This window comes from Spea bombifrons, chromosome 4 (genome assembly GCF_027358695.1).
Source record: "Spea bombifrons isolate aSpeBom1 chromosome 4, aSpeBom1.2.pri, whole genome shotgun sequence".
Taxonomy (NCBI): Eukaryota; Metazoa; Chordata; class Amphibia; order Anura; family Pelobatidae; genus Spea; species Spea bombifrons.
In genome coordinates this window covers 84,780,039-84,802,986 of record NC_071090.1, presented here as the reverse complement: position 1 = coordinate 84,802,986, position 22,948 = coordinate 84,780,039, and the positions used below count along the sequence as shown (strand labels likewise).

At 37.4% G+C, this 22,948-nt stretch overlaps 1 protein-coding gene across 1 annotated transcript in view; it reads left to right on the top strand.

Moving 5' to 3' along the window:
* Positions 1-21,001, top strand: part of IL16 (interleukin 16) — a 34,453-nt gene extending 13,452 nt beyond the window's left edge. The window contains exons 4-20 of the mRNA XM_053465560.1: positions 793-895; positions 1,521-1,657; positions 2,668-2,778; positions 3,163-3,277; positions 3,805-3,878; positions 6,132-6,351; positions 6,804-6,921; positions 8,666-8,798; positions 10,580-10,652; positions 11,481-11,902; positions 13,093-13,219; positions 13,988-15,047; positions 16,014-16,200; positions 16,513-16,614; positions 17,734-17,980; positions 18,848-18,979; positions 20,161-21,001. Of these exons, the coding sequence (XP_053321535.1) occupies positions 793-895; positions 1,521-1,657; positions 2,668-2,778; positions 3,163-3,277; positions 3,805-3,878; positions 6,132-6,351; positions 6,804-6,921; positions 8,666-8,798; positions 10,580-10,652; positions 11,481-11,902; positions 13,093-13,219; positions 13,988-15,047; positions 16,014-16,200; positions 16,513-16,614; positions 17,734-17,980; positions 18,848-18,979; positions 20,161-20,333 (3,534 nt within the window). The 3' untranslated portion in view covers positions 20,334-21,001. The remainder of the gene's footprint in view (positions 1-792; positions 896-1,520; positions 1,658-2,667; positions 2,779-3,162; positions 3,278-3,804; positions 3,879-6,131; positions 6,352-6,803; positions 6,922-8,665; positions 8,799-10,579; positions 10,653-11,480; positions 11,903-13,092; positions 13,220-13,987; positions 15,048-16,013; positions 16,201-16,512; positions 16,615-17,733; positions 17,981-18,847; positions 18,980-20,160) is intronic.
* Positions 21,002-22,948: the final 1,947 nt, after the last annotated feature.

Sequence of the window (22,948 nt, the reverse complement as noted above, 5' to 3'; positions counted from 1 at the left end):
GTAGTATGTTGATCTCCGAATAGATTAATAAACTATAACTTTTTTAATGTAAGCATTTTAGTCCAGTAGAAAAACAGATAATGATAATACTAGTAAATAATACATGTACAAAATTATATAGTAGAAATAAAAATAATAAAAGAAGAATTATTCAAAAATAGCAAACGTACCTAAAGCCCTTAACACTGGTGGTTACCTATTCATATTCTCTTCATTTCTGAATAAGTTATTTAAATGGATCTAACAAGGGAGTTGTATTGCTATGTCACTTATGCAAATTACATAACATATAATAATATAAACTTGTCATATAAACATGTTACAGAAGTCCTAGAACACTGTTGTATTAGGTGTATGATTAGAAGCATGAGAATGTTTATGCAACCGTGTAAAGTATTTAACTTATTGTATATATTTTATTTTAATGGTAGTTTTGTACTCCCACACACTAAATAGAGCTGAAACAAAAGACTTGCATTAAGGAAGGAGGCAACAGCGGTATAATTTTGGGCCCAATGATTAAAAGCCTCAAAGGAACCGGAACCTCACTATACAGTATCCTTAAGGAGAAAGGATCTGGAATATCATGGCTGATACTGCCAAACAAAAGTCATACCCCTGTATCTGAATACCTTGTCCTCTTATGCATATTTATTTTAACCTTTATGTTAAGTAGAGAGAACATGCAAGGTCAGGGTAAAGTTGGTATTTTTTTCAACAAATATTTATATATTAATTGCTTACTTTGTTTATTATTGAAAAATATTATAATATTTATAATTTTTACCAAAGGAACCAACTTTTGATGCCTTTGTTGACAATGAATATACACCGGAAAACCATTGTTTACTGCAGATGAAGGCGCCATGTTTCAGGATACGAAGCAACTCTACAAGTATGATCTGCCACTTTGTTTACTGCTTGAGATCTGTTAATACATTTGGGTCCCAGAGGTTCTTTAAAACATAGAGTGACAATACAACAAATATTATTGCACCTAAAAGGATATAATGTCACCATACACAATATATTTCTTATATGTAGAATATGCAATAATGTTCCAGGGTGTGGCAAACATTTTATTTCTTGGCCTTGCCACAAACCATTTACAAGAAAGGAACAATAACCCCACTTGTGGTTACTGGCAAGTCATATTTCTGAAGCCTTTGAATAAGATTGTTATGGTGGCCAGTGTTTTGTGCCATAATGTATCCTTTATCTGTGTAGTGACAGCTTTTGACTTACATGTTTTCCCCATAAAAGGCAGGCTAGGTCATTTCTAGATGATAGGCCCATGTTAAATATTTTACTTATTTTCTGGATATCTCCCCCAGATATCTCCCCCAGCGGAGATTGTCATATTCCAATATAGTTATAGTGTTTTTGTAAAGTCCTGTAACTTTGTGTTCATTTTATTATAGTCTGTGACTAAATTTACATTCTATTTTAGAGACTCTTTTTTCTTAAGTCACTATTTAAAGTTGTATTGGCTATTATTTCTCCTCCAATCTTGTCTTTAGCTGTTAACCCATATTGGATTGGTGAAATAGACCCTCCAGTACCTAAGAAACCTGCTCTCTTCGAAGAAAGACAACCCCTGTGTAATAATCGCAAGTCACTATCTCAGCAGTTGGACTGCCCAACAGGGCCTGTACAGGTATTAACTGACATTTGTGCTTTACAAAACCATAAAATAGTAAACACTAACCTATTTCAGTAAGTCATTATTACATTATTTTTAATTTATAGAGCCTCAACTGTTAATCACAATATAAGAGATGTATGTGCAAAAAATATTGAATGCACAAATGGAAAATGATCACTATATTAAGTTCAATATATAAATGTAGCAAAGTCACAAATTCAGAGCTATGGCTAGGACTGTTGGCATCTGGGACGGGGGCAGATGTCCCTCCCTACTCTGACATCATATCCGTTTTCAGGAGCTGAATGGGGTGCATGGGCATTGTCACCTAGTGGCTCAAAAGCACCCCTCACATTCTATCACCTGAGGCAGCTGCCCCTCCATCCCTATGGAAGATACGGCCCTGCGCCAATTTAAAAAGACAAGAGGGTGTTAATCTACTTTGCATTCTATCTAACTTTACACACCTGCCCAGTAATACAATATAAGATTTTTCTGTGTAGAAGGAGACTACTTTTATGAGACATTGCAATTAACTTGTAATTAAGGTCCCCAGCTTTAAGGGTCCTTTCAACCTAGATCTGCTTCACCCTTGCATATTTCAAAATAGGGTATGACAAAAATGGCAGATAATTTTATGACATAATAATAATAATAATAATTGCACTGCTGCTCTGGTCTACATGCATCCAATAGATACTTCCCAAAAATGGCAAAAACATATCAACAAGCTTTGACTGTGAACAAAGAAACCATTACCACTTGACTCTTGTGTAATACAACCCAACTCATTCTACATTATAGGCTCATTTGTGCAAGACACTCCTTACGTTTTGCTTCAGTTAGTGAAAATTGTTATATAGAATATTATGTTGCTATACATATATATATATTTTTTTAACATTTAGATTTTATATTATCTGGTATTGTTCGGAGCAGTGTTTCTATACTGAGAAATTGTCAGTGTCTTTTGGGAATTTCTTTTAGGAAAGTGAAAAAAATGATGATACTGTTATTTACAGGCTGTCACCAGATCGTCACGGTCTCTGAGCTCGGCACACTTAGTGAACATGCGAAGTCATTCACAGGCTTCTGTAATTTCCAATATCATTTTGATGAAAGGTCAGGGTAAGGTAAGATTTCTATAATGTTTTTGTAGTCTTTGAAGCAGTTTATTTGTAAAACATATAAATATACCATGAGGATTATTAGTTGCTATGGGCCTACAACTTCCCAGTCTGGATTTGGATGGTGTGAATCATTAGAGTTGTAGGTCAACAGTTGAAATATAACCTAGTAGCCACCCTAATTCTTATCTGATATAGTTTACGTCATTATTGCACTAGAAACAGTAAGAGCATAAATTAAAAACAGAGATTTAAAACAAAAGAAAACGTTTTATTAGTTAGCATTCTTAAAACCAAGCACTTAAATGGTACATTGTTTTCTGTGAAGATTCCCATTAAAATGTATAGGGTATTCCAAGTATATTGATGATTGATTTGGTTCTTCAATAGGGTTTAGGCTTCAGTATTGTTGGAGGAAAGGATAGTATATACGGACCAGTTGGCATCTACGTGAAAACGATATTTCCAGATGGAGCAGCTGCGGCTGATGGGAGGTTGCAAGAAGGTATCTTTCTTCTAAGTTTTTTTCTGCTTTAATGCCTGAACTTCTTGCATTGCAGCTACTTATTATCATTGTAGGCAGCTCCTATTTTTTACCCAATATTGTCTCTTGTATAATCTGTCAACAAGCAGACATTTCAGACAGTTGGAACTGTGGTGGCGCCTATTTTGATGTCATTTACTAGGAATTTATATTTTCATGTATAACATGTGTTTCAGCACATAATACAAAGCAAATGACAAAAACAATTGCATCTATGCACCAAGAAGCCAAGGGTTAAGGGTTAACTTGTCTGACCAGACTTGACTGATGTAACTCCGGCTCCATTTATAACTTACTCTAAACTGATTTCTGTGTAAACAAATTTGTAACCTGTTTAAAATAACCATCTCTGTGTAATTGAGCCTGCATGAGATTTTATAGATCTTTGTGTCAAGTTTGTTATGCAATGATTGTAGAGCATAAAATGTGCATAATGATTCAGATGATGAGTTCTTATATAATTAACTTTTTAAAGTGTTTTATCACAGGGGATGAAATTCTGGAACTTAATGGAGAGTCAATGTTTGGCCTTACTCATCAAGATGCTTTACAAAAATTTAAGGTGTGTATTTTCGTTGAGTTTTCCCATCTGCTGAGCATATACAGTATACCCCCTGTTAAAGTGAACATATCATCTTTTAAGAGGTTAATGGGAACAAAACTTTTTTCTGGGTAATGCCCCTTGGCTTTGTTTGTAGATCCCTTACTGACCAGCTAAATATCCATGTGCATAAACTAAATGTCAGCACATAACCAATTACCAGTCGGATACAGCAGTATAAAAATAACTCTTTACATATAAGCTGCTTCTGTCACTGATAGACACTGACACACAAAGGCATAATGCACATAGATACACACTTAATAGGCATACATGCAGTCATACAAATATATCACCAGATAAATACATACACAATTGTGTATACACACTGACTGCCATAAACAGCTCTTATCTGCAGAGTATCTCTCCTCCTGTAGCTGTAGGTTGATGGCTGGGAGATCCTGACATTGATGCCAGTAATGGAGTCTGTCTATGTCTATGCAAATAGCCCTGCTGCAGGAGAGAGTCCTTTGCACCATGTGGACCCACATCACCCAGCACAAGTACTATATTAAAGCTGTGCAGTGCAGGCCAATACAGAAATTGCACTTCAGCATGCAAGCAGAAAGTGGGGTCCCCTTTTAGAGACACTAGTTAAGGTGACCACATGTCACAGATTGCCTGGGACAGTCCTGCATTTTGAGGCACTTTTCTTTGTGCGTAGTATCCTGGAATGAGTCTTCCTTCTACCTTTTCTGTCTTCTTTCTTCATCCCCTTCTTCTTGGTATCAGCTCTGTTGACCAGGCCTTTTAGAGCATTTCCACATAATGATAGGATTCATGCTGTGCCACTGTCTGTGTCTGGCTCATGATATAGTAATGGGGGTAATGGTGTACAACCATCAATGTCTGGCCCAGTATATAGTGATGTGAGTAATGCTGTACCACCATCAATGTCTGGCTCAGTATATAGTCATAGGAATCATGATATACCACCATATGTGTCTTGCTTACTATATAATCATAGGAGTCAAGCTGTATCACCGCCTGTGTCTGACTTGCTATATAATGATAGGAGTCATGCTGTACCCCAGTCTGTGTCTGCCTTGCTATATAAAAAAAGATATAAGTAATGCTATACCGCCATTTGCATCTGGATCTCTACATAATGATAGGACATATACTGTAGTACCCCCAGTGTCTGGATCACTATAAAATGATAGGAGTCATGCTGTACCACTGTTTCTGTCCAGCTTGCTATATAATAATATGAATGATGCTCTACCACCGTCTGTGGCAATACACTCATGAAAGTAAGTAAGAAAATAAGTTTCCCTGAATGGCAGTTATAATGAGGTCACCCTTACACTAGTGTAATTAATTCTGATGGCATGTGGCATCACCATTTTACAGTTCTTTTTTAGCAAATGAGCTATAACTTGATGACTGCTGAGCAGGACTCTCTATGGATAAAAGCTGTCTTCTATACAAAAAAAGCTTTCCTTCAACTACAGCAGTCTCTTAAACCTCAAATTTGATTTAGTATTTATATTATTTATTAATTAAACATTAAGGGGCACACTACTCACACAGATGTGGATTATTTATAAAGTTCCGTTCTAATGTAAGGTTTTCAAAATGGTCTTTTCATCATAGCAGCACATGGAGTGGTCCTTTCTGCAGGAACATTCCATTGAGGACAACTTTTAAAAATTTGCACCATAATTGCACTAAAAATATCCACCAATCTGCCTTATCTATTACTTATTGGGTATGGACCCAAACAAATCCATTATCATTGATCCCACAATATGTAAGTTCGCCACTGATTTTTTAGAATTGAGGATTTGTAGTGTGATTCCCCACATTGCTGCTGAATTCTTGTTGAATGTCAATTGTGCCATGGTGAGATTAAATGAGCAATGCAGATAGACAAAGATTTAAGCTTATATGCATCCCTCTCTTTTGATATTTTAAATATGTGATACTGGCTACTTACAAATGCATTAATTATAAGCTACCCTAATCACAAACATGATTATACTAAGTGTGAATGTTTATTAAGTTTATTGCTTAGATCATGTGTAGGATGCCAAATTGGTTTAAGTCACCACCAGGTTTTTAATCGCTTTAGCAAACAAATATATTCAGGAGGAGGCTGCTGGAGACATAATTTGCACTTAAATTTCTACATCTGTTTCTGGGCATGCCGAATAGTTTCTTGTTTTATATGTGATTATTGTAGCCTGTTCCACTTTTGTTTTTTTTTTTTAGCAAGTAAAGAAAGGAGTGATCACTCTAACAGTAAGGACAGGTCTCAGCGCTCCAGATATGAAGGCTGGCCACATCACATCCCAGATGTCTCGCTCTAAAAGTTCCAGTACTTGTGCAGTGAAAGAACACTGTCCCATCATTCAGTCAGAAAGCCCTGTCTTCATGCTTAGCACCAATAACCCCAATGACCGAGTACTAATAGAGGTGACATTACACAAAGGTAATGAACAGGATTATGCCGTATAGTATATGAATGGCTTTTAGGACACGTAACATCATCTGCAGATTAACACATTGTAAAGTACTCTATGTATGTTCTCTTGGGCCCATATAGTATTTGCAGAATTGTACTATGTACTATCTGCAGTCCCTCAGCTTTTGCACTTCAACACTCACTGATGATCCTGCCAGGGGGACAGATTGATATTATGGTGGGGCATAGACATCTTGCTGTGAAGTGAGATGATAACGAGCAGGGTGGAATGCGGCTAACATTAAGTGATATCCTCATGCCTAGAATCCTTAAAAGATGGTGGTCTGGGTGAATTTGTTATAGCATATTTTTCATTACTGGTGAAGTATGATATAGACAAGCAGCAGAGGGTAAGCTTCATTATGCTCACTGTCTGGGCATTAATTCTGGTAATTTAACTCTGTCATTTCCTTTTTCAGAGTCAGGTGTTGGTTTGGGGATAGGGTTGTGCAGTGTCCCACAATGTGGTGGTATCTCTGGAGTATTTATCCATACACTATCTCCAGGCTCTGTGGCTCACATGGATGGACGGCTCAGGTATGTTTAGATTCTAAAATGAATTCTTAACTTTATATTAATAGACTATAAGCTCACAAGAGCAAGGTCTCCTTATTATCAGTATGTCTTACTGTAATAATGTTGTCAGTTCCATATATTAACAATTTTGTTAATATATGCTATTGTTAAATGTTTTCACTGTCTCATAATGTAACAGTGCTACAGGATCTACAAGAGCTATATAAATACAGTATGTGTAATGTGCACCGTTCAGCCATAACATTATGTACACTGATAGGTGAAGTGAATAACACTGGTAATCTTGTAATCATGGCACCTGTCAGTGGGTGGGATATATAGGCAACAAGTGAACATTTTGTCCTCAAAGCTGATGGACAAGCATAAGGATCTGAGCGTCTTTGCTAAGGGCCAAATTGTGATGGCTAGATGACTGGGTCAGAGCATCTTGAAAACTGCAGCTCTTGTGGGGTGTTCCCAGTCTGCTGTGGTCAGAGCCTATCAAAAGTGGTGCAAGGAAGAAGAAGCAGTGGACTGGCGACAGGGTCATGGGCGGCCAAGGCTGATTGATGCACGTGCGAGGTGAAGCCCATGTGGTCAAATCCAACAGACGAGCAACTGTAGCTCAAATTGCTGAAAAATGTAATGCTGGTTCTGATAGAAAGGTGTCAGAACACACAGTGCATCACAGTTTCTTGCATATGGGGCAGCATAGCCACAAACTAGTCATGGTGCCAATGCTGACTCTTGCCCACTGCCGAAAGCACCTACGGTGGACATGTGAGCATAAGAACTGGACCACGGAGCAATGGAATAAGGTGGCCTTGTCTGATGAATCACATTTTCACAATGCGGATGGCCGTGTGCGTATGTTTAGCTTACCTGGAGAACACATGCAACCAGGATGCATTCATGGAGGCCCCACCTCACAACTTACAGGACTTAAAGGATCTGCTGCTAACGTCTTGGTGCAGATACCACAGCACACCTTCAGAGGTCTAGTGGAGTCCATGCCTCGACGGGTCAGGGCTGTTTAGGCGGCAAAAGGGGGAGCTACAGAATATTAGGCAGGTGGTCATAATGTTATGGCTGATCAGTGTATATTACTTGAAAGGTACCCCAGACTGAGAATGTGACATTACTCCCTGTCTCTGAGGTAAAATCTTCATTATTTAGATTTAAAAAAACAACTAGTTTGAACAATAAATGGTGGTAAATGGATGGGGGTATTTTTTGCTCCTTAGTGGAAACCTCTAAATGCATAAGTCTTCTTGAAGATGTCATAGTGTCCACTGCTTTGCAATTAAGGAACTCTCAGGGCCATCAGGAACACTAAATCATTTGCACAGATTACCATATGATCTAGAACACACTGAACATCTAGATGCAGACTCCCTCTGGAATGTTTACCAGACTTTAAAGCTGCTTAAGAAGTGCAATTATATGTTTTAACAGAAGCATACAGAGAGCGTTAAGAAAATGATGACGAAAGGGCTGACTCGCCAATTGTCACTTCCTAAAAAGTGTAGCATTGTTTAGTTAGGTCTTTATAAAATGCCAGTGACATTCATCTCCAGAAAAGGTTTCCTATTCTTCCTTCCTTCAAAACATGTACTATGTGCATTTAAGAAGGTCTTTTTTAGTTAACTATTATATAAACTGTGTATGTATATGTATAGCCACTGTGAAATATTTTTTGTTTCTAAAAAATCAATTTATGCAAAATAAATGTTGCTGCTCTCTGATATGTTAAGTTTATATTTAGAGGAGGCGATGAAATTGTGGAAATAAATGAGATCTCTGTCAGTAACAAGTCACTAAATGAAGTGTATGCACTCCTAAGTCAATGCAGCCCTGGAGCAGTCACTATCCTCATCAGCCGACATCCTGACCCACAGGTAATATAGCACGTTACGTTAGCACTGTACATTCAACAACTTGTTTTCACTAATGTTCCAAACATGAATCATATTCACAATATGCTTGGAGTCTGATAAATGAATATGTTAAAGTACATTACAACCATCATATGCACTCTAATGTATATGGTGGCTGAGAGGTCCCTTTACATTTTCGTGGTTCCCCCTTGAATATTAATTATGCCCTTACCTCACTCCTTCAGCTATGTATTTGGCCAAATATGCCACCTTTCATGTGATATACTTAACGCCAGTGAGCTCCAGAGATGGCTTGGCAAACCCTACAGGTGGGAGTCTATTCAGACACCCATGCTCATGCACAGAAAGCATTCTCATTTATTTCAATGGTGAGCCATTGATAAGGTGGGCTGCTGCAGCTCTGCAGCTGCAGTTTCTCCCTAAAGTAAGTACATTTTTTTCTTCCAATTTGAACAATGCATATGAAAATGCTTACATGTGCATTGTATGTTTAGAGGCTTCCTGTGACACTGGCATGTCCCTTTAAGTTTGCCATGGTTACTGGGTTGCATAAAGAAGACACCACCCTATAATTTACCTTTTTAATGGTAATATCACTTAAAGGAATTGTGAAAATACAGATTGTGGAATTGTTCTGGTGAGTAAGGTATGATTTATTCGACATAGGAGATAAACAAGCTGCTGCAGTTCCCATTATGGTCCAGGCTTTTCCTAAAAAAATATTTTTTGCATTCTATAGTAATACTTTTAAGTGAATGGAGAAATAATTCAGTTTCTACATCGTTATACTTCCTGCAAACATGCATTTCAGTTGAAGACATTTTGTTTTTAGTTTAACCACTTGACACATACTTTACTATGTTGCTGGCATCTTGCTCGAGTACCTGTCATCTGAAATAAATGTATAAATATTTCTTAGTAGATTTAAATATATGATTTGGTGGCCAAGTATGACTGGTTTGAATTGTTCTAACCAACGTCTGTAACCTTAGCTCAGCTTAAAAGGTAGAAGTGGAGCCTACAGTCTAGCCAGAACATGATATAATTGCATTCTCTGATAGACATTCTTTATTATGTCCTTCTCACTGCTTAGAGAAAATCTGCTTGGCTGATGTGTCATCTCCACAAAAATGACGATCGTCTGGCTCAGCTTAACTCTGCTTAGGCCACACTTTTCCCTCTCTCCTCTGTGGGCAATTGGGCCCTCCACCGGCCATAGTCTAAGCCACAAATATTGGGGTTGATTCACTAATGGCCAGATTTCATGTTCCTGAGTTAGCTTGGATAATGTGTATACTTTTATCTAAGCACTGAGCAATCACTATTCACAAAAACACTCACAAAAGTCCTGAGGGTGTCCAAAGTGAGTTCATGTTCAGTTTAGCGGAGATTCAGCAAAGGGGATGAACTTTGGATAGACTAACTTGAGAGGGACAGAGGTAGGCAGTGTTAGCATTTGTGTTTAGGGGTTCTTTGGAGTACATATGACCCTATGTAGATCCCATCATTAAATTTTTCAAACTAAAAACCTCATCTGCTACAAACCTCACCATGCAAGTTACCCTTGTGTATTTTGTCGTCTTCCTCTTAGGAACTGTTCAAGACACATTTTCCAACAGTGTCCATCAAATAAATAAATTAAGATATGTTTGCCATACAAGTAGCCCTCAATAATGTATTAGGCCAGTTGTCCAACTAACTTGGAAAATTGTGCATAATGTACCCATTACGTTGCTATACATGTTAGTAGCTGATGTCTAAATGTTCTTTAAATATTACAGATCTCTGAACAGCAACTCAAACAAGCTGTCTCTAAAGTAATAGAAAAGGAATATCCACAATGGAATTTAGAAGGTATGTTTGAAAACATAAAACCTAGAGGCAATTGTCAGCTTCACAAAAACAGAAAAATGATCCACTAAAGAATGCTTCTCTTTACTTTGTACAGATGTTATTTCCTTTTGTTATTATTTTTTCTTTCTATATTTAAATGTATCATCATCATCATTGGTTATATAAAATCTATGAGGTTGTTAAACTTTTAGAATTTCACTTTTACACTCATTGGGATTGGTTGGTACACACACATTTTTGGTCCCTGTGCTTGACTCGGGCACTTTCTATAACATACAGCTGAACACGTAAATAAAAACAAGTGAGAGATGAGGTCGTTGGAAAAAGTGTAAGGCCACAGCGCTTTATTACTGTGACAAATGCAAGAAATAAAATAAGAAGATATGAGATCTCAAAACATCCGCCATAACTAAAAATAAAATAAAGATGGAGACAATTATAGGGAAGGGAGGGTGGCGATTCACTGCTTTAAGCGCTGGACAATAGTATCTGACCAGTGGCGGGAAAAACGGTCCCCTAAATAGATAGCCAAAACCCCACCCAATCAGTCGAGGAACCCCATAGGGTGTCCCTTACATGACCCCTAAAACCTGGCCAGCAAGCTTACTGTTAATCTAGGCCCAGTCATGCAGCCCTTCCTCTTAGTATCCAGGGCTTGACTTTTTTAAGTCACTCTAAGAGTATGTTCAGACTGGTTGTGGAACATTTATATGTGTTATTGTACCTTCTGTTTTATTTATGAAGATTTAAAAAGTCTATTCTCTATCTAGTCGAGTTTGTTCATATTGGGAACACTAAGTGTATGAGTTATATGTATTCCAATTGCAGGTGACAAAAAGATGGCTTCTTGCTGTCATGGTAAATATCACTGTGAGAGCTGCATCGAGAAGCACGCCGCATACCTATATGAAAGTAGGAGAGCGCAGAGGCAAATGGTTCGCTCTAGCAGCGACAGCAATTATAACCCCAGACCACACTGCGATAATTTGGACTCCTTACAGCTGCACGATTTAAAAAGCAAGGTCCACAGTGTGGATGCTCCTATTAGAAAAGAACCCACTTTGCTGCATTATTCCTCACCGGTAAAGCGGGAACATTATTCACCTGTTGGCAATGAGTCGCTGACCATAACACAAGACTGCTGTAAGAAACCTAGCAGGAATTCTGGAGAAATACTTGTAAAGAAATTAAGGACATCTAAACCTATACCGCCTCCCAGGAAATATTATAAAGAAGATGCAAAGGAGGATGTAAGTGGAGTGTTCATGTTGAAGCACTGTAGATCTTACTAAAAAATAAACATTTAATAATGAAGTAATGGAGGAATTGGAACATTTTACCAAAAGGCATTTAATCACCCAAGTTAAATGCAATATGTAAAAGATAATAGATTTTTCCAGCGCAGAACAAAAAAAATAATAGAATGAGAAAAACATCATCATTTTTTTCATTTGTAATATTTTATTTGCAGGACATAGTAACAGTCTATTTGCAGCTATAAAGTGACAAATTTCCTTAAAAAAGGAAATTGCATCTTTATTTCTTTTTTTTCTCATGAAATACTTGATACAATGCAACTGAATACTTGCATTATAATGCAACTATGAAATACTAGTATATGTGGATTGTATATTAAAGGTTTCAAATAGAATTGAGTAGAGTATACTTAACAGTTAAATTTACCACTTTTTTAAGCATTGATGACAGAATATTAGAAAAAAAAGAGTCAGGATGTGGTTACAGAGAGGAAGTTTGAGTTTGGCAGCATATATCACAAATAGATAAAAAATTGAAGCACATCTACTCGGCAGATTTTTATGGTAGATCAGGGAGATTGTTTTTCATTTTACGTATTAACAACATTCTCTGCTTCGTGTGCATGTGTACTTTGCCATTTTTTTTTAATGAATCATAATTTGCATGGCTTGCAATAAGTGTTTAAACTATTCATAAATAGTATATTATTGCACAAAGTAGCAAATAGGATACAAAATAGAGCAGAATGTAATTGTTATATATAAAAAGGTGATTTGCCATTGTACACTGCTATGGAATATGATAACGCTATATTAAACAATAAATAGTAATAGAGCATTTTTGGAAAAGTGGTCTTGCCGCCATAGCTAAGAATGGAATAGTCCAAACAGAAGTAACCTTCACACTTCCTTGCACTAGGATCGTATTTTAGTACTAAAGTTTTTTTTTTCTGTTACACATTCTGATTACCAAATTAACATGACCCAGTGAGTGATCTCTATTTCTTTAAAGTGACACTCTAGCCACTTTCATGCATACGATAACCGAATGGTCCCTTTAACTGGTCCCAGTTGCAGAATCCCCCATATGTATTTGCCCCAGCTCTTTACCATGTTGAGTATTCACTGAAGGTCTTGTGGTTACACATAACTGCTGTTTTTGACGCGTTTGCATTGTTTCTCAGGAAGCAGGAAACTTGCAGCTAAAGGGAAACCAACAAATTACAGCCAACAAGTCATTAGATACATCTTTATACCCCAGTGAGAACTCACAAACAGCAGCTTCTGAGCATGAAAATCGCACATCTGCAGGTATGTCACTAGCCACCATCGCTTTGAGCACTAGGATTCGGGAGACATTATCTTCTATCACATCTATGTACAGATGTGCCTATTTAATTTCACTTTATGCTAGCCCTGTCAAAAAAGCCTGCTGAGTGAGAGGATTTACTATAAAAACTGGAGGGTGAAGTTGTACGCCTTTAACTTGCCTACCTCTGGTTCATGATTCATTTATACATTGTTCTGAAGGTCCAGTTGTAGAGTTGTCCAAACAGATCTTGTTTTTTTTTTTATTAAACACTAGTATGCATAGTTTATGTGGAAGTCTGTATATTGATTTCACGTCACTGTTCTTTGGCTTTATATTCTAATATAAATATTCATATAACATTTTGAATAATTTACCTCTTACAATACATTTTGCTGCTGCCATTTGATGTCACTATACGTTGGGAGTCGGTTTCTTTTTTCTTTTTATATAAGTTGTTCACCTTTTTTTTCTAGTTGGTAAGAATACCTTACGAGTCATGTTTTTCTTGTTGCTTAATGATCCCAGGGCACCTTGATATTTTTGTTAATTTTATTTTGTTTTGCAACTGCTAAACATTTTATAAACAATAAAGCATGCTAACTATTATTTGATCTAAAGAGAAATGATGGAAACTGTAAATTCTATAACTATGTGTTCTAAAGAAAATTAATTTTCATGTCAGATGTTTAGGAAGGTAATGATGGTTCCCAGGAGGCTGGTCAAGCAGATGTTATTGTATTAAACCTATTGTTCTATATGTTCCATAGGAAATCCTATCATATCACAACACAGACCATTGCTTAGAAGACAAGCACAAGTTGAGTACTGCTTTGATCCAACAGTAGAAGATCCGTGGATCCGAATTTCTGATTGTATTAAAAACGTATTCAGCCCCATTATAAGCGAGGACCGCACTCTAATGGATCTTGAAGGTGGTATCAGCACAGAAAATGATAATACAGCAAATTCCCCCACAGAGCAAGTTAGACAGCTTTCTCAATGTGAGGAAACCGGTTCCCAAACCTGCAAACCAGAAGACATAAACAACTTGAAAAAGGGTCCTCCCGTGGCACCAAAGCCAGCTTGGTTCCGCCAGAGCCTGAAGGGATCTAAGGATGTTGAAAGAAAATCATTTGATAACTCTTATCTGGCAAAACCCAAAGAGCTGAATAATACTTTCAATGTACCAAATATCTCCACCAGATCATCAATAAAACAAAGAATCAGTTCTTTTGAAACTTTTAGCACACCACAGTTCCCTGGAAAAGGGAATGATAAACTAAACATCAAACCTCAAACATCGCAAAGAAACTCTGCTCACACAAATGAAGTTGAATGTGTTACAGTTGGTTTCAAGAAGATTAATATGAACACTGTTGAAAGTCCAGTGCAAGAAAAGAGTATCCCCCTAGTAGATCACTCCAAAGCTCTGGAGAAGAATGAGCTGGAGCTTCCTCAGTCTCCACCAAGACCAATTTGTATGAGTATGAGAAGAAGCAGTAGTACGAGTAATGAACCAAAGTACTATTCCTCCTGTATAGAATTGACTGAGCCTATACCGTATAAGGCTCCTAGTCAGAGATCTAAAAGCTACCCACTGACAACCTCTACATTGTCTGATATCACCACGTTGAGTGAAAATTGTAACAAGTTATATTCCATCAGCGATCAGGTGTCTTCTGCTTTGATGAAGTCCTTTCTAATTTTTCCTCAGTCTCCACAGTCTCAGGCATTTGAATCATGGCAAGGTGACATAGCTACAACAGATGAGTTCCAATGTAGCCCATCAACTGAAAACTCCCACACAGACTCTGGGTTTTCTGTGAAGTAAGTAAACCTATGGCTTTAAGTCAAACTTACATCATTTTAAATGTACTTTTCTGTTATCTGACCTGAAATGTCTGCACTGGCCAAAAGTAAAAGTGGACAAAACAGGTATTATGTGTTAAAGCTAAGACACCCATACCACCACAATATTTTAAGTCAGTCCCTTCTTAAAATCAGGGGAGTAACCCTGATGGGGTCAAGAAGGGCAGGAACTGCAATGTGAGGGGTATACTTGAGCCACCCGTGTATGTGAAAAAGAGATTGTAGAGTTGGATAATTTATATTTGTTGTATTTTAGAGGAAGGGTGATTGGATACACTAAATTATTTTTTAGAGTGGGGGTATAATAATACATTAGAGGGTACTGATGAGTAAAACATAATGGCTTGGATGTATTTAAGAGTTTCTGTGCATTTAGTAAAGACACAATATGGAATGTCAGAAATATTTGGGTTTTAATGAGGTAAGTAGATAGCCACCTGGCTTCTATTAGCATTTGATTGAAATAAAAATATAGTTTGTAGCGTTTGTGTGTATTACATGCTGTTTGTTTCCTTTTGTTTTGAACATTCTGTGTCACTACCTCAAGCTATTATAATTTTTGGGGACCTGGATCCTTCGTGTGCTCATTTGATGAGTTTTCTATACAGTCAGTTTGGTGAATGTGTGTTGCAAATAATGCTATGGGTCATTTAGACGTGCATGTCTTCTGATGTAATGATGTCTTTGCACCCTTGATTATATTTCAAATGAAGGGAGATTATAGAAGTAAATGTACATTCATATTACCAAAAGACAAAGCTTTCTCTTTAATGGTTTATTCACCTGGAGTAACTGTGTGTAGGCATCTATTTTGTTTACGTGAGAGCCATCTTTGTATAGCCACAATGCATTATGTATTTTGGGTATATTTAGAAAGCCTTTGTTTACCATATTTTGACAAAATAAAATTTCCTGCCCACGTAGCCTTTCAGAGTTAAGGGAATATGGAACAGGTCAACCCAACAAAAAGGAAGAATATGTTGCAGAACATCCTCCCACCCTATCATCAGCTGCAACATCTGCTGGTCAGTCTGTCATATCATTACTTCCCCTTGAAGAGCTCACACGACTTGTGGAGGAAGTCAAAGGACTCGATGAAGAAACACTAAAGGTTGATATTTAAAAAAAATATTTTAACATTGTTTTGAAATATGTGTTTTAGATAAAAATGAAGAATGTTAATAACATTTCATTATATTATGTCAACTTTATTCTGTAGTAATATCGGTAGAGTCCCACTTTGGCAGACGTAAAAAATGTTTTTATTGATATTAGAAAGTCACCATTTTCCACAGTCCTGTACAGAAGACACAATATGCAAATTAAATGCATTAAAATCATGCATGCTAAGAGCAGTTTTAATCAGTAGTCTCAAACCATGATCCCTGATCTGTTCTAGCTCCCTGTTTTCTTTCGTTTCTAGCAATTTGATGAAATTCATGTTGTGGTCTTGCACAAGGAAGAAGGCACGGGCTTGGGATTTAGTCTTGCTGGAGGGCTTGACCTAGAGAACAAAGCCATCACAGTATGTACTGCTTTTCTTGATTGTGTTTATATAATAGAATTTATTTTATCAGAGCTCCTCAAAGCATGTTCACCACTTTTGCTTCTTACCTGCATCCACACACACACACCTTTACCCCACACTGTCCTACAAATTACATGATCCGAGGCACACCCCATACTCACCCCAGACTCCACTATCCACTTCCGCCATTTACCTTCTCCATTCACGCCATGTCCTCTACAATGCCCTAACCATTGTAAAAACCCTGACAATTATTACTTATGTATCACCTCTGCATCAACCCACAACATCTTTGAGTGGACGATCCTTGTAGCAGTTGTCCCTCATAAACATCCAATGAGACTACAGAACCTCCACTCTGATTGTACCTTAAAACATGGCCAACATGTCTGACGATTCCAACAAAGACAAATCTTTTATATGTATAGAGATATTATTAGCATATGGGTCCATTTTAACCATGTATCCTTCTTCTTTTCTATATATCTCTCCTTTTTCATCACAATAACAAAATACCTACCACCTTCCTTACAAGAGGAATGCAAGTAGGAGCATGCATCTACAGCTCACCCTGTGGGCTCCAACCGCTACATCATTCTTCCAACGAGAACCCTTAGTGGGGCAACATCCAATCACATTGCAGCCATTGCACTTTCATTGGGTCCTTGCTTTAAGCTCCGCCCAGTGTGAAATGCCTTTTATGTATATTGAGATACTACGTGCAGTAGACAAAGGGTTTACCCTTGATCTAATATATATAGAATCTTTCAGTAAAAGACCGTAGCCCTATATGGACAAATACTTTACAGCACTAACTGATTACTATGCAAAAGATTTCTTAACCACAATAGTGTAGGTTAGGCAAAGTCTTTTTGCATCTGGTCATAGATTACTGCAGCTTTAGCTTTAATAAGCAAGTAGAGCATATGGGTATATTTGCCATAGCTTCCTAAAATACACATAAAGAGTTGCAGTTCTGTTAAAGTCTGTAAAGTATTTACATACATTGATCTATACTATCCAGTGCTTTCTTTTTTAGGGTTCACATGTCTAAACATTATATAGGGTATATAGTATTATCTTCTGATTTACAATCCATGTGGAATACTTTTTTAGGTGCACAGGGTATTCCCAAATGGCCTGACTGCACAAGAAGGAACCATTCAGAAAGGTGATAAAGTCTTGTCTATCAACGGGAAGTCTTTGAAGGGGCTTACTCACAACGATGCGCTGGGGATATTACGCCAGGCACGTCACCCAAAACAAGCGGTTATAGTTATAAGGAAAGAAAAAGATGGAGTGCAAAGTCTGGACTCTTCTGAATCTGCTATCTGCCATGTGACTAACAACCCCATGGTCTCAAGTAAGAAACCTCAGTTATACTTCTTGAAACCAAAACAACATTGCTTTTAACAGTAGAACATATAACGTTAAGCAGCAACATCTCTTTGTTGATATTTATTAGAGTGTGTTTATAAAAAGCTATTAGAGTGTGTTTATAAAAAAGCTCTAGAATGCCAATCATAAATTGATTGTCAATCAAAGTCAAGCACCTCTCCACCTTTAACCAGATGAGCACAGACAAGCATTTACTTTGTACCCCGTATTGACTTAGCTAAACATATTATCAGACTAGTACTAAAAAGGAATACAATGTAAAAATCACTTTTTGTGAAAGACTAAGATGTTTTACTTGAGGCTACATGGCTACAAGCTACAAACCACTGGAAAGAGAACAAGAAATCACAGTGAAAGGGAGACATTATAAACACTCCTGAGGACTCCCTGGAGTGAAGGGCTGCTTCCAGGGGTCTCCACTTTAGCCTTCTTTCTCTGGGAAGGTGAAGCTGTCTGGTCGTGCCTACTCCCTGCCCACTTTCCTCTGCTACCTGCCCAGTTCCCACCCACTAAGGCAGTCTGGTGCTAGCCCCACCCCTGCATAGTTATAACCCCGCCCCTTCACACAGCCCATCACCCAGAATTTATCAGGTATGATTATTATCAATACTTGGCAGAATTCAAACACTGCATACTTTACCATATACTTTAATTTACTGAAGCCTTATCTCATAGTTGTTCTGATGCCACTTAGAAGGTACAGAGCAGAATAGCATTTTGGAAATGACTCCACATGAATTAACATTTATGCTATATAGGTAAGTAAGTACAGAATTTACGTACATAGTTTTGTTTGCCTAATATTTGTTCTTTGGTCACTTTTTATCAACAGATTCCGATGATGCAGGAAACATAGTGACAGTTACCCTTGAAAAGTCACTGGCTGGTTTAGGATTCAGTCTGGATGGAGGAAAAGGCTCTGTTCGTGGTGACAAGCCAATAATCATCAACAGAATCTTTAAAGGTGTGTAAAACTGGAGGTGTTAAAGTTTCACAGTTGTTAAAAGTGGAAAGCTCTGTCTCTATATAGAAATGCCTACGGTAATGATAATTTACATTGGTTAGCTTGTGAGGATGTTTTATTCACACAAGGGGGCAGTGGTGCTTTGTTAAAAAAAAAACAGTTCTGAATATAAAAAAAGCATGAAGAAGGAATGAAACATTAAACAGTAACTTGGCAGTTTTATTGGTGTAGTTATCAGGTCACTACCACAATCAAAACTGCAATTTGAATCCCTTAGTCACTTAGAGCACATTTAACGAAATGGTATTGGAGTAAGAATCCACAACAAGTTGCATTAGTAAACACAAACAGTAATTTAATGGAAGGGGGGAGACTGAGAAAAAGAATTTGGTACTCTCATAATTGATCTCAAAGCGAAAAGACCTGGCGCGTGTTTTGCTAGTTACATAGTAGTTTTATCAGGTGAAATGGCCACAAATATCAGTATGGAAAATGTAGGCTGGCAGCTAATCACAGAGGGTAAATACAAGGCTATAAATATGAAAATAAATACACATCTGGACCAGAGACCTCCCTACGAGCTTGGTTTTTTTAGGTTTATACTGGTGCTAACCAAAGAGAAAATACCTAGTCAAGAAGGCGAAGCGTGCCTGCTGAGTACATGTCAACCTACTAACATTTCCATTGTGATCAGGAGATGATGAGCAAAGGGGCACAGTTGCCCTCTGGGTTGCTCTGATCTTTGTGTTTCTTACATACTTTAGGAAGAATGTCCGAGTAGACCCTTATTGCCTCCTGATTCTCTTTAAGAAATGTTCTTTATATAAATCACTCAAGCCTCTGATATTTTGCAGTTAGACAATAAACAAACAACAGTTATGCCTATGGGCTCCCGCCAATAGTATTTTACATTTACTCACTTGGGCCTAATATTTAGCTACATTATTTTGTCTTTCTCTTAATAGTGGGTGCCACAATCTTAAAATGTATCTTTAATATAGAAAATAATTTTTAGATATAAGGTACATCATATTAAATCAATGATTTCCTTTGAACAGCAGACTTAAGAAATACCTTGCAGAAATTGCAGGTGTGAATTTCATGGTTCTGCAATAATTTGTATTCATGTTTATTTTGTTTCTTATACAATATACGTATGTACTGTATATTTGTTTCTGTAGGTGTATCAGAAAAGAACAGTGCCGTGCAATCTGGTGATGAGCTACTCCAGCTGGGAAACATCAGTTTACAGGGTCTGACGCGGTTTGAAGCCTGGACTGCCATTAAATCTCTGCCTAATGGACCTGTCCAGGCTGTCATTAGAAGAACCTACAGTAATGTTATAAACCAATAAGTAGTGGCATTTGATAGCTCATCAGAATTATGCTCAACAGAATGTGTTACTATCGCATCCATTTGTAACAGTTACATCTTAAGGCTGGTCTTTGGCCTGAAATACCTGTAAGGTGGCTGATTAGCACTAAAGGAATATGCTATGGTGGATATGATATGACTCCATGCCATAGACTACTGTATATAATCAACAACAGTGTGTATTTAGGGAAAGGCAAACAAAGGGTAAACCCACTCCATTGACATCATTGAATTGAAATGATTCTCCACCTCCGGTACACACAGCAGTATTCGCTAATCCTGGTCTCCTGGTTCATGATGCCAGTCATCCCCTGCTTATTTTAAGATACTGTTAGATTTTCACAGCTGTTTATGGGCGACAAGGTTTATTTACTAAAGAGAGTAGGTGGGATACTCTGAAGGAGAGATGTGGTTTTAATTCTTCTCACTTCACTATTCTTTATGAAGGAAGACATATTCTGGCATGGGAGGGCAGGGGGGCACCAGGAGCCAGATTCGACGACTTTGGCAGTCAGGCCCTTGCTGTGTCTCTCCTCAGTTACAAGGGAAATTCCTGAACCTTGCTGGGTTTGGATCTTCATAACATATAGTAAAGTCAGGAAGCTGAAACGCAACTATCCTGCAAAGTCTCCTTTAGTTAAATAAAAACCCTGTTGTCAAATGGGCAAGAGGGACAATGTGCTGTCATTAATGTCAGGTGACTAGATGTCAGATCTTTTATGTATTAATGTATTAGAATGCTGTAAAATGTATGGATATACCTAGAACTGTAGGCAGTAAGAATGATGCACCCATCCGGCTGCAGATCTATAAACTATTATTTCCTGTAGCTATATAGCAGTTAGGGACCTGATTTTTTTTTGGGGGGGGGGGACGGGGTAAAGGCAAGTATAAAGCCATCACGGCCAGTGGGAGCTGAACTTGTCACGCCAAGGGGAGTATAAATCACCCAATATATGTTAGAGGGGATCATTCTGTATTGAAATTAGGCCACTGTAAAATCATCACTGTCATTTCTTGCAAGAGAGTTGTGGTTTGAAATCCATAAATTATAAAAAGCCATCCCAGGCTAATTTCTCTGCAGGAAATCTGCGCTGGCCCTGCATAATATATCGTTCAGTCAGTGTGGTGACTTTCAAAGGAATCTCAATTAATTATGGTTTAAAAAGAGCCATCCAAGCTCTTCTTGGACTAGAAGCTCAATGGGGTTGGCCCTTCATAATGTTACCTTAAGTGAATAAATCGCAACATTGTCTAAATTTAACAAGATTCTTTATTCAACCCTCTACCACAGATGCATACAATTAGTTCTCACACAATTTCAACATTAAAATTAATTCATCCCTTAATATTCAATGCTCTATAAGAATTCTAGATTTCCAGGTGGCGACAAATCAAGTTAGGGTGTGTATTTTGTAGTGTCTCCACTTACCGGAGTAAGCATCCCTTACAAAAGCAAGCAAGTGTACAGCTATTAGATACAGATTAGGGCACATGCTAGTGTAGTTACTTATAGCATTCTTTTGAAATACATGGGCATTAAAGATCTGAAGAGTGCATTAAAGGTGCTGTTCCACCTACAAGCTTAATAACACTTTTATAACGCAACATATCATTACAAAAATCACCCCTGTTGTTTACAAATAAATTAAAGACAAATGAAACAAAACTGATTTGAAAAAGCCCCTTAATACCTTGTGTCCCTGCTAGCAGAAGTAGCCTGCAACCAAAAGTCCCCTGATTGCCCTCACCCGACCAAAAATATATAATTTGTGTGGGTACTCTAAACAAGTGAGAAGGAGATCATTTGAACAAAGATATAGCAAAAAGCCTTTTAAATTAACATATCCTGAGTTAAGGAAGTAAACTGCACTTATACTAAAATAGCTTTAATTGAATCAAGAGACTAAAAATGTGCCATTATCTAATTTTGTGGCATGTATCTATTTAATCAGGTTTAATGTTGGCATTCTAAATGTATAATAACTAAATAAATAAATACATGGTATGTTCCTATAGGGGACGACTTGCTTGTGTTGCTGTTTGGTCAAGGACCGCGCCAGTATTTAATATACTTAAACTAATCAGAAACAAATCCAAATAATATACAGGGTTATATCTGCCTGTACCAGTGACTTTAACCTTTTGCCATTATCTAATGTGGACCCTAAAGACTGTATGGGGTCCGGTGGAATTAAATCAGATAGTTGTGAATATATTTACTGGATGTGTAAATCAATTAAAACATAACTTTTATTCTGTAATACATTAAAAAAAATATAAGATATATTTTTCTAAGGCGCTTAAGAAAAAATAAAATAAAAATATACTAAGTGGACGCCCTACTGTCCCATATAACAGCTTAATGTACAATATTTGTAACCTGGTAAAACTGGACAGTGATGAGTGTTAAAACAATTCCATACTACTTCATCTAATTACACAGCCAGTTAATATAATCTAATGTAATGTGGACCAAGAATCTCCAGAGAACATGGGGACAGTGTTAATGCATTATTATTTTGCCTTATCTTGTAAATAGTCACGCTGTGTGTTTTATGCTATGTTTGTAAATAGACATTTAAAATAAATGCT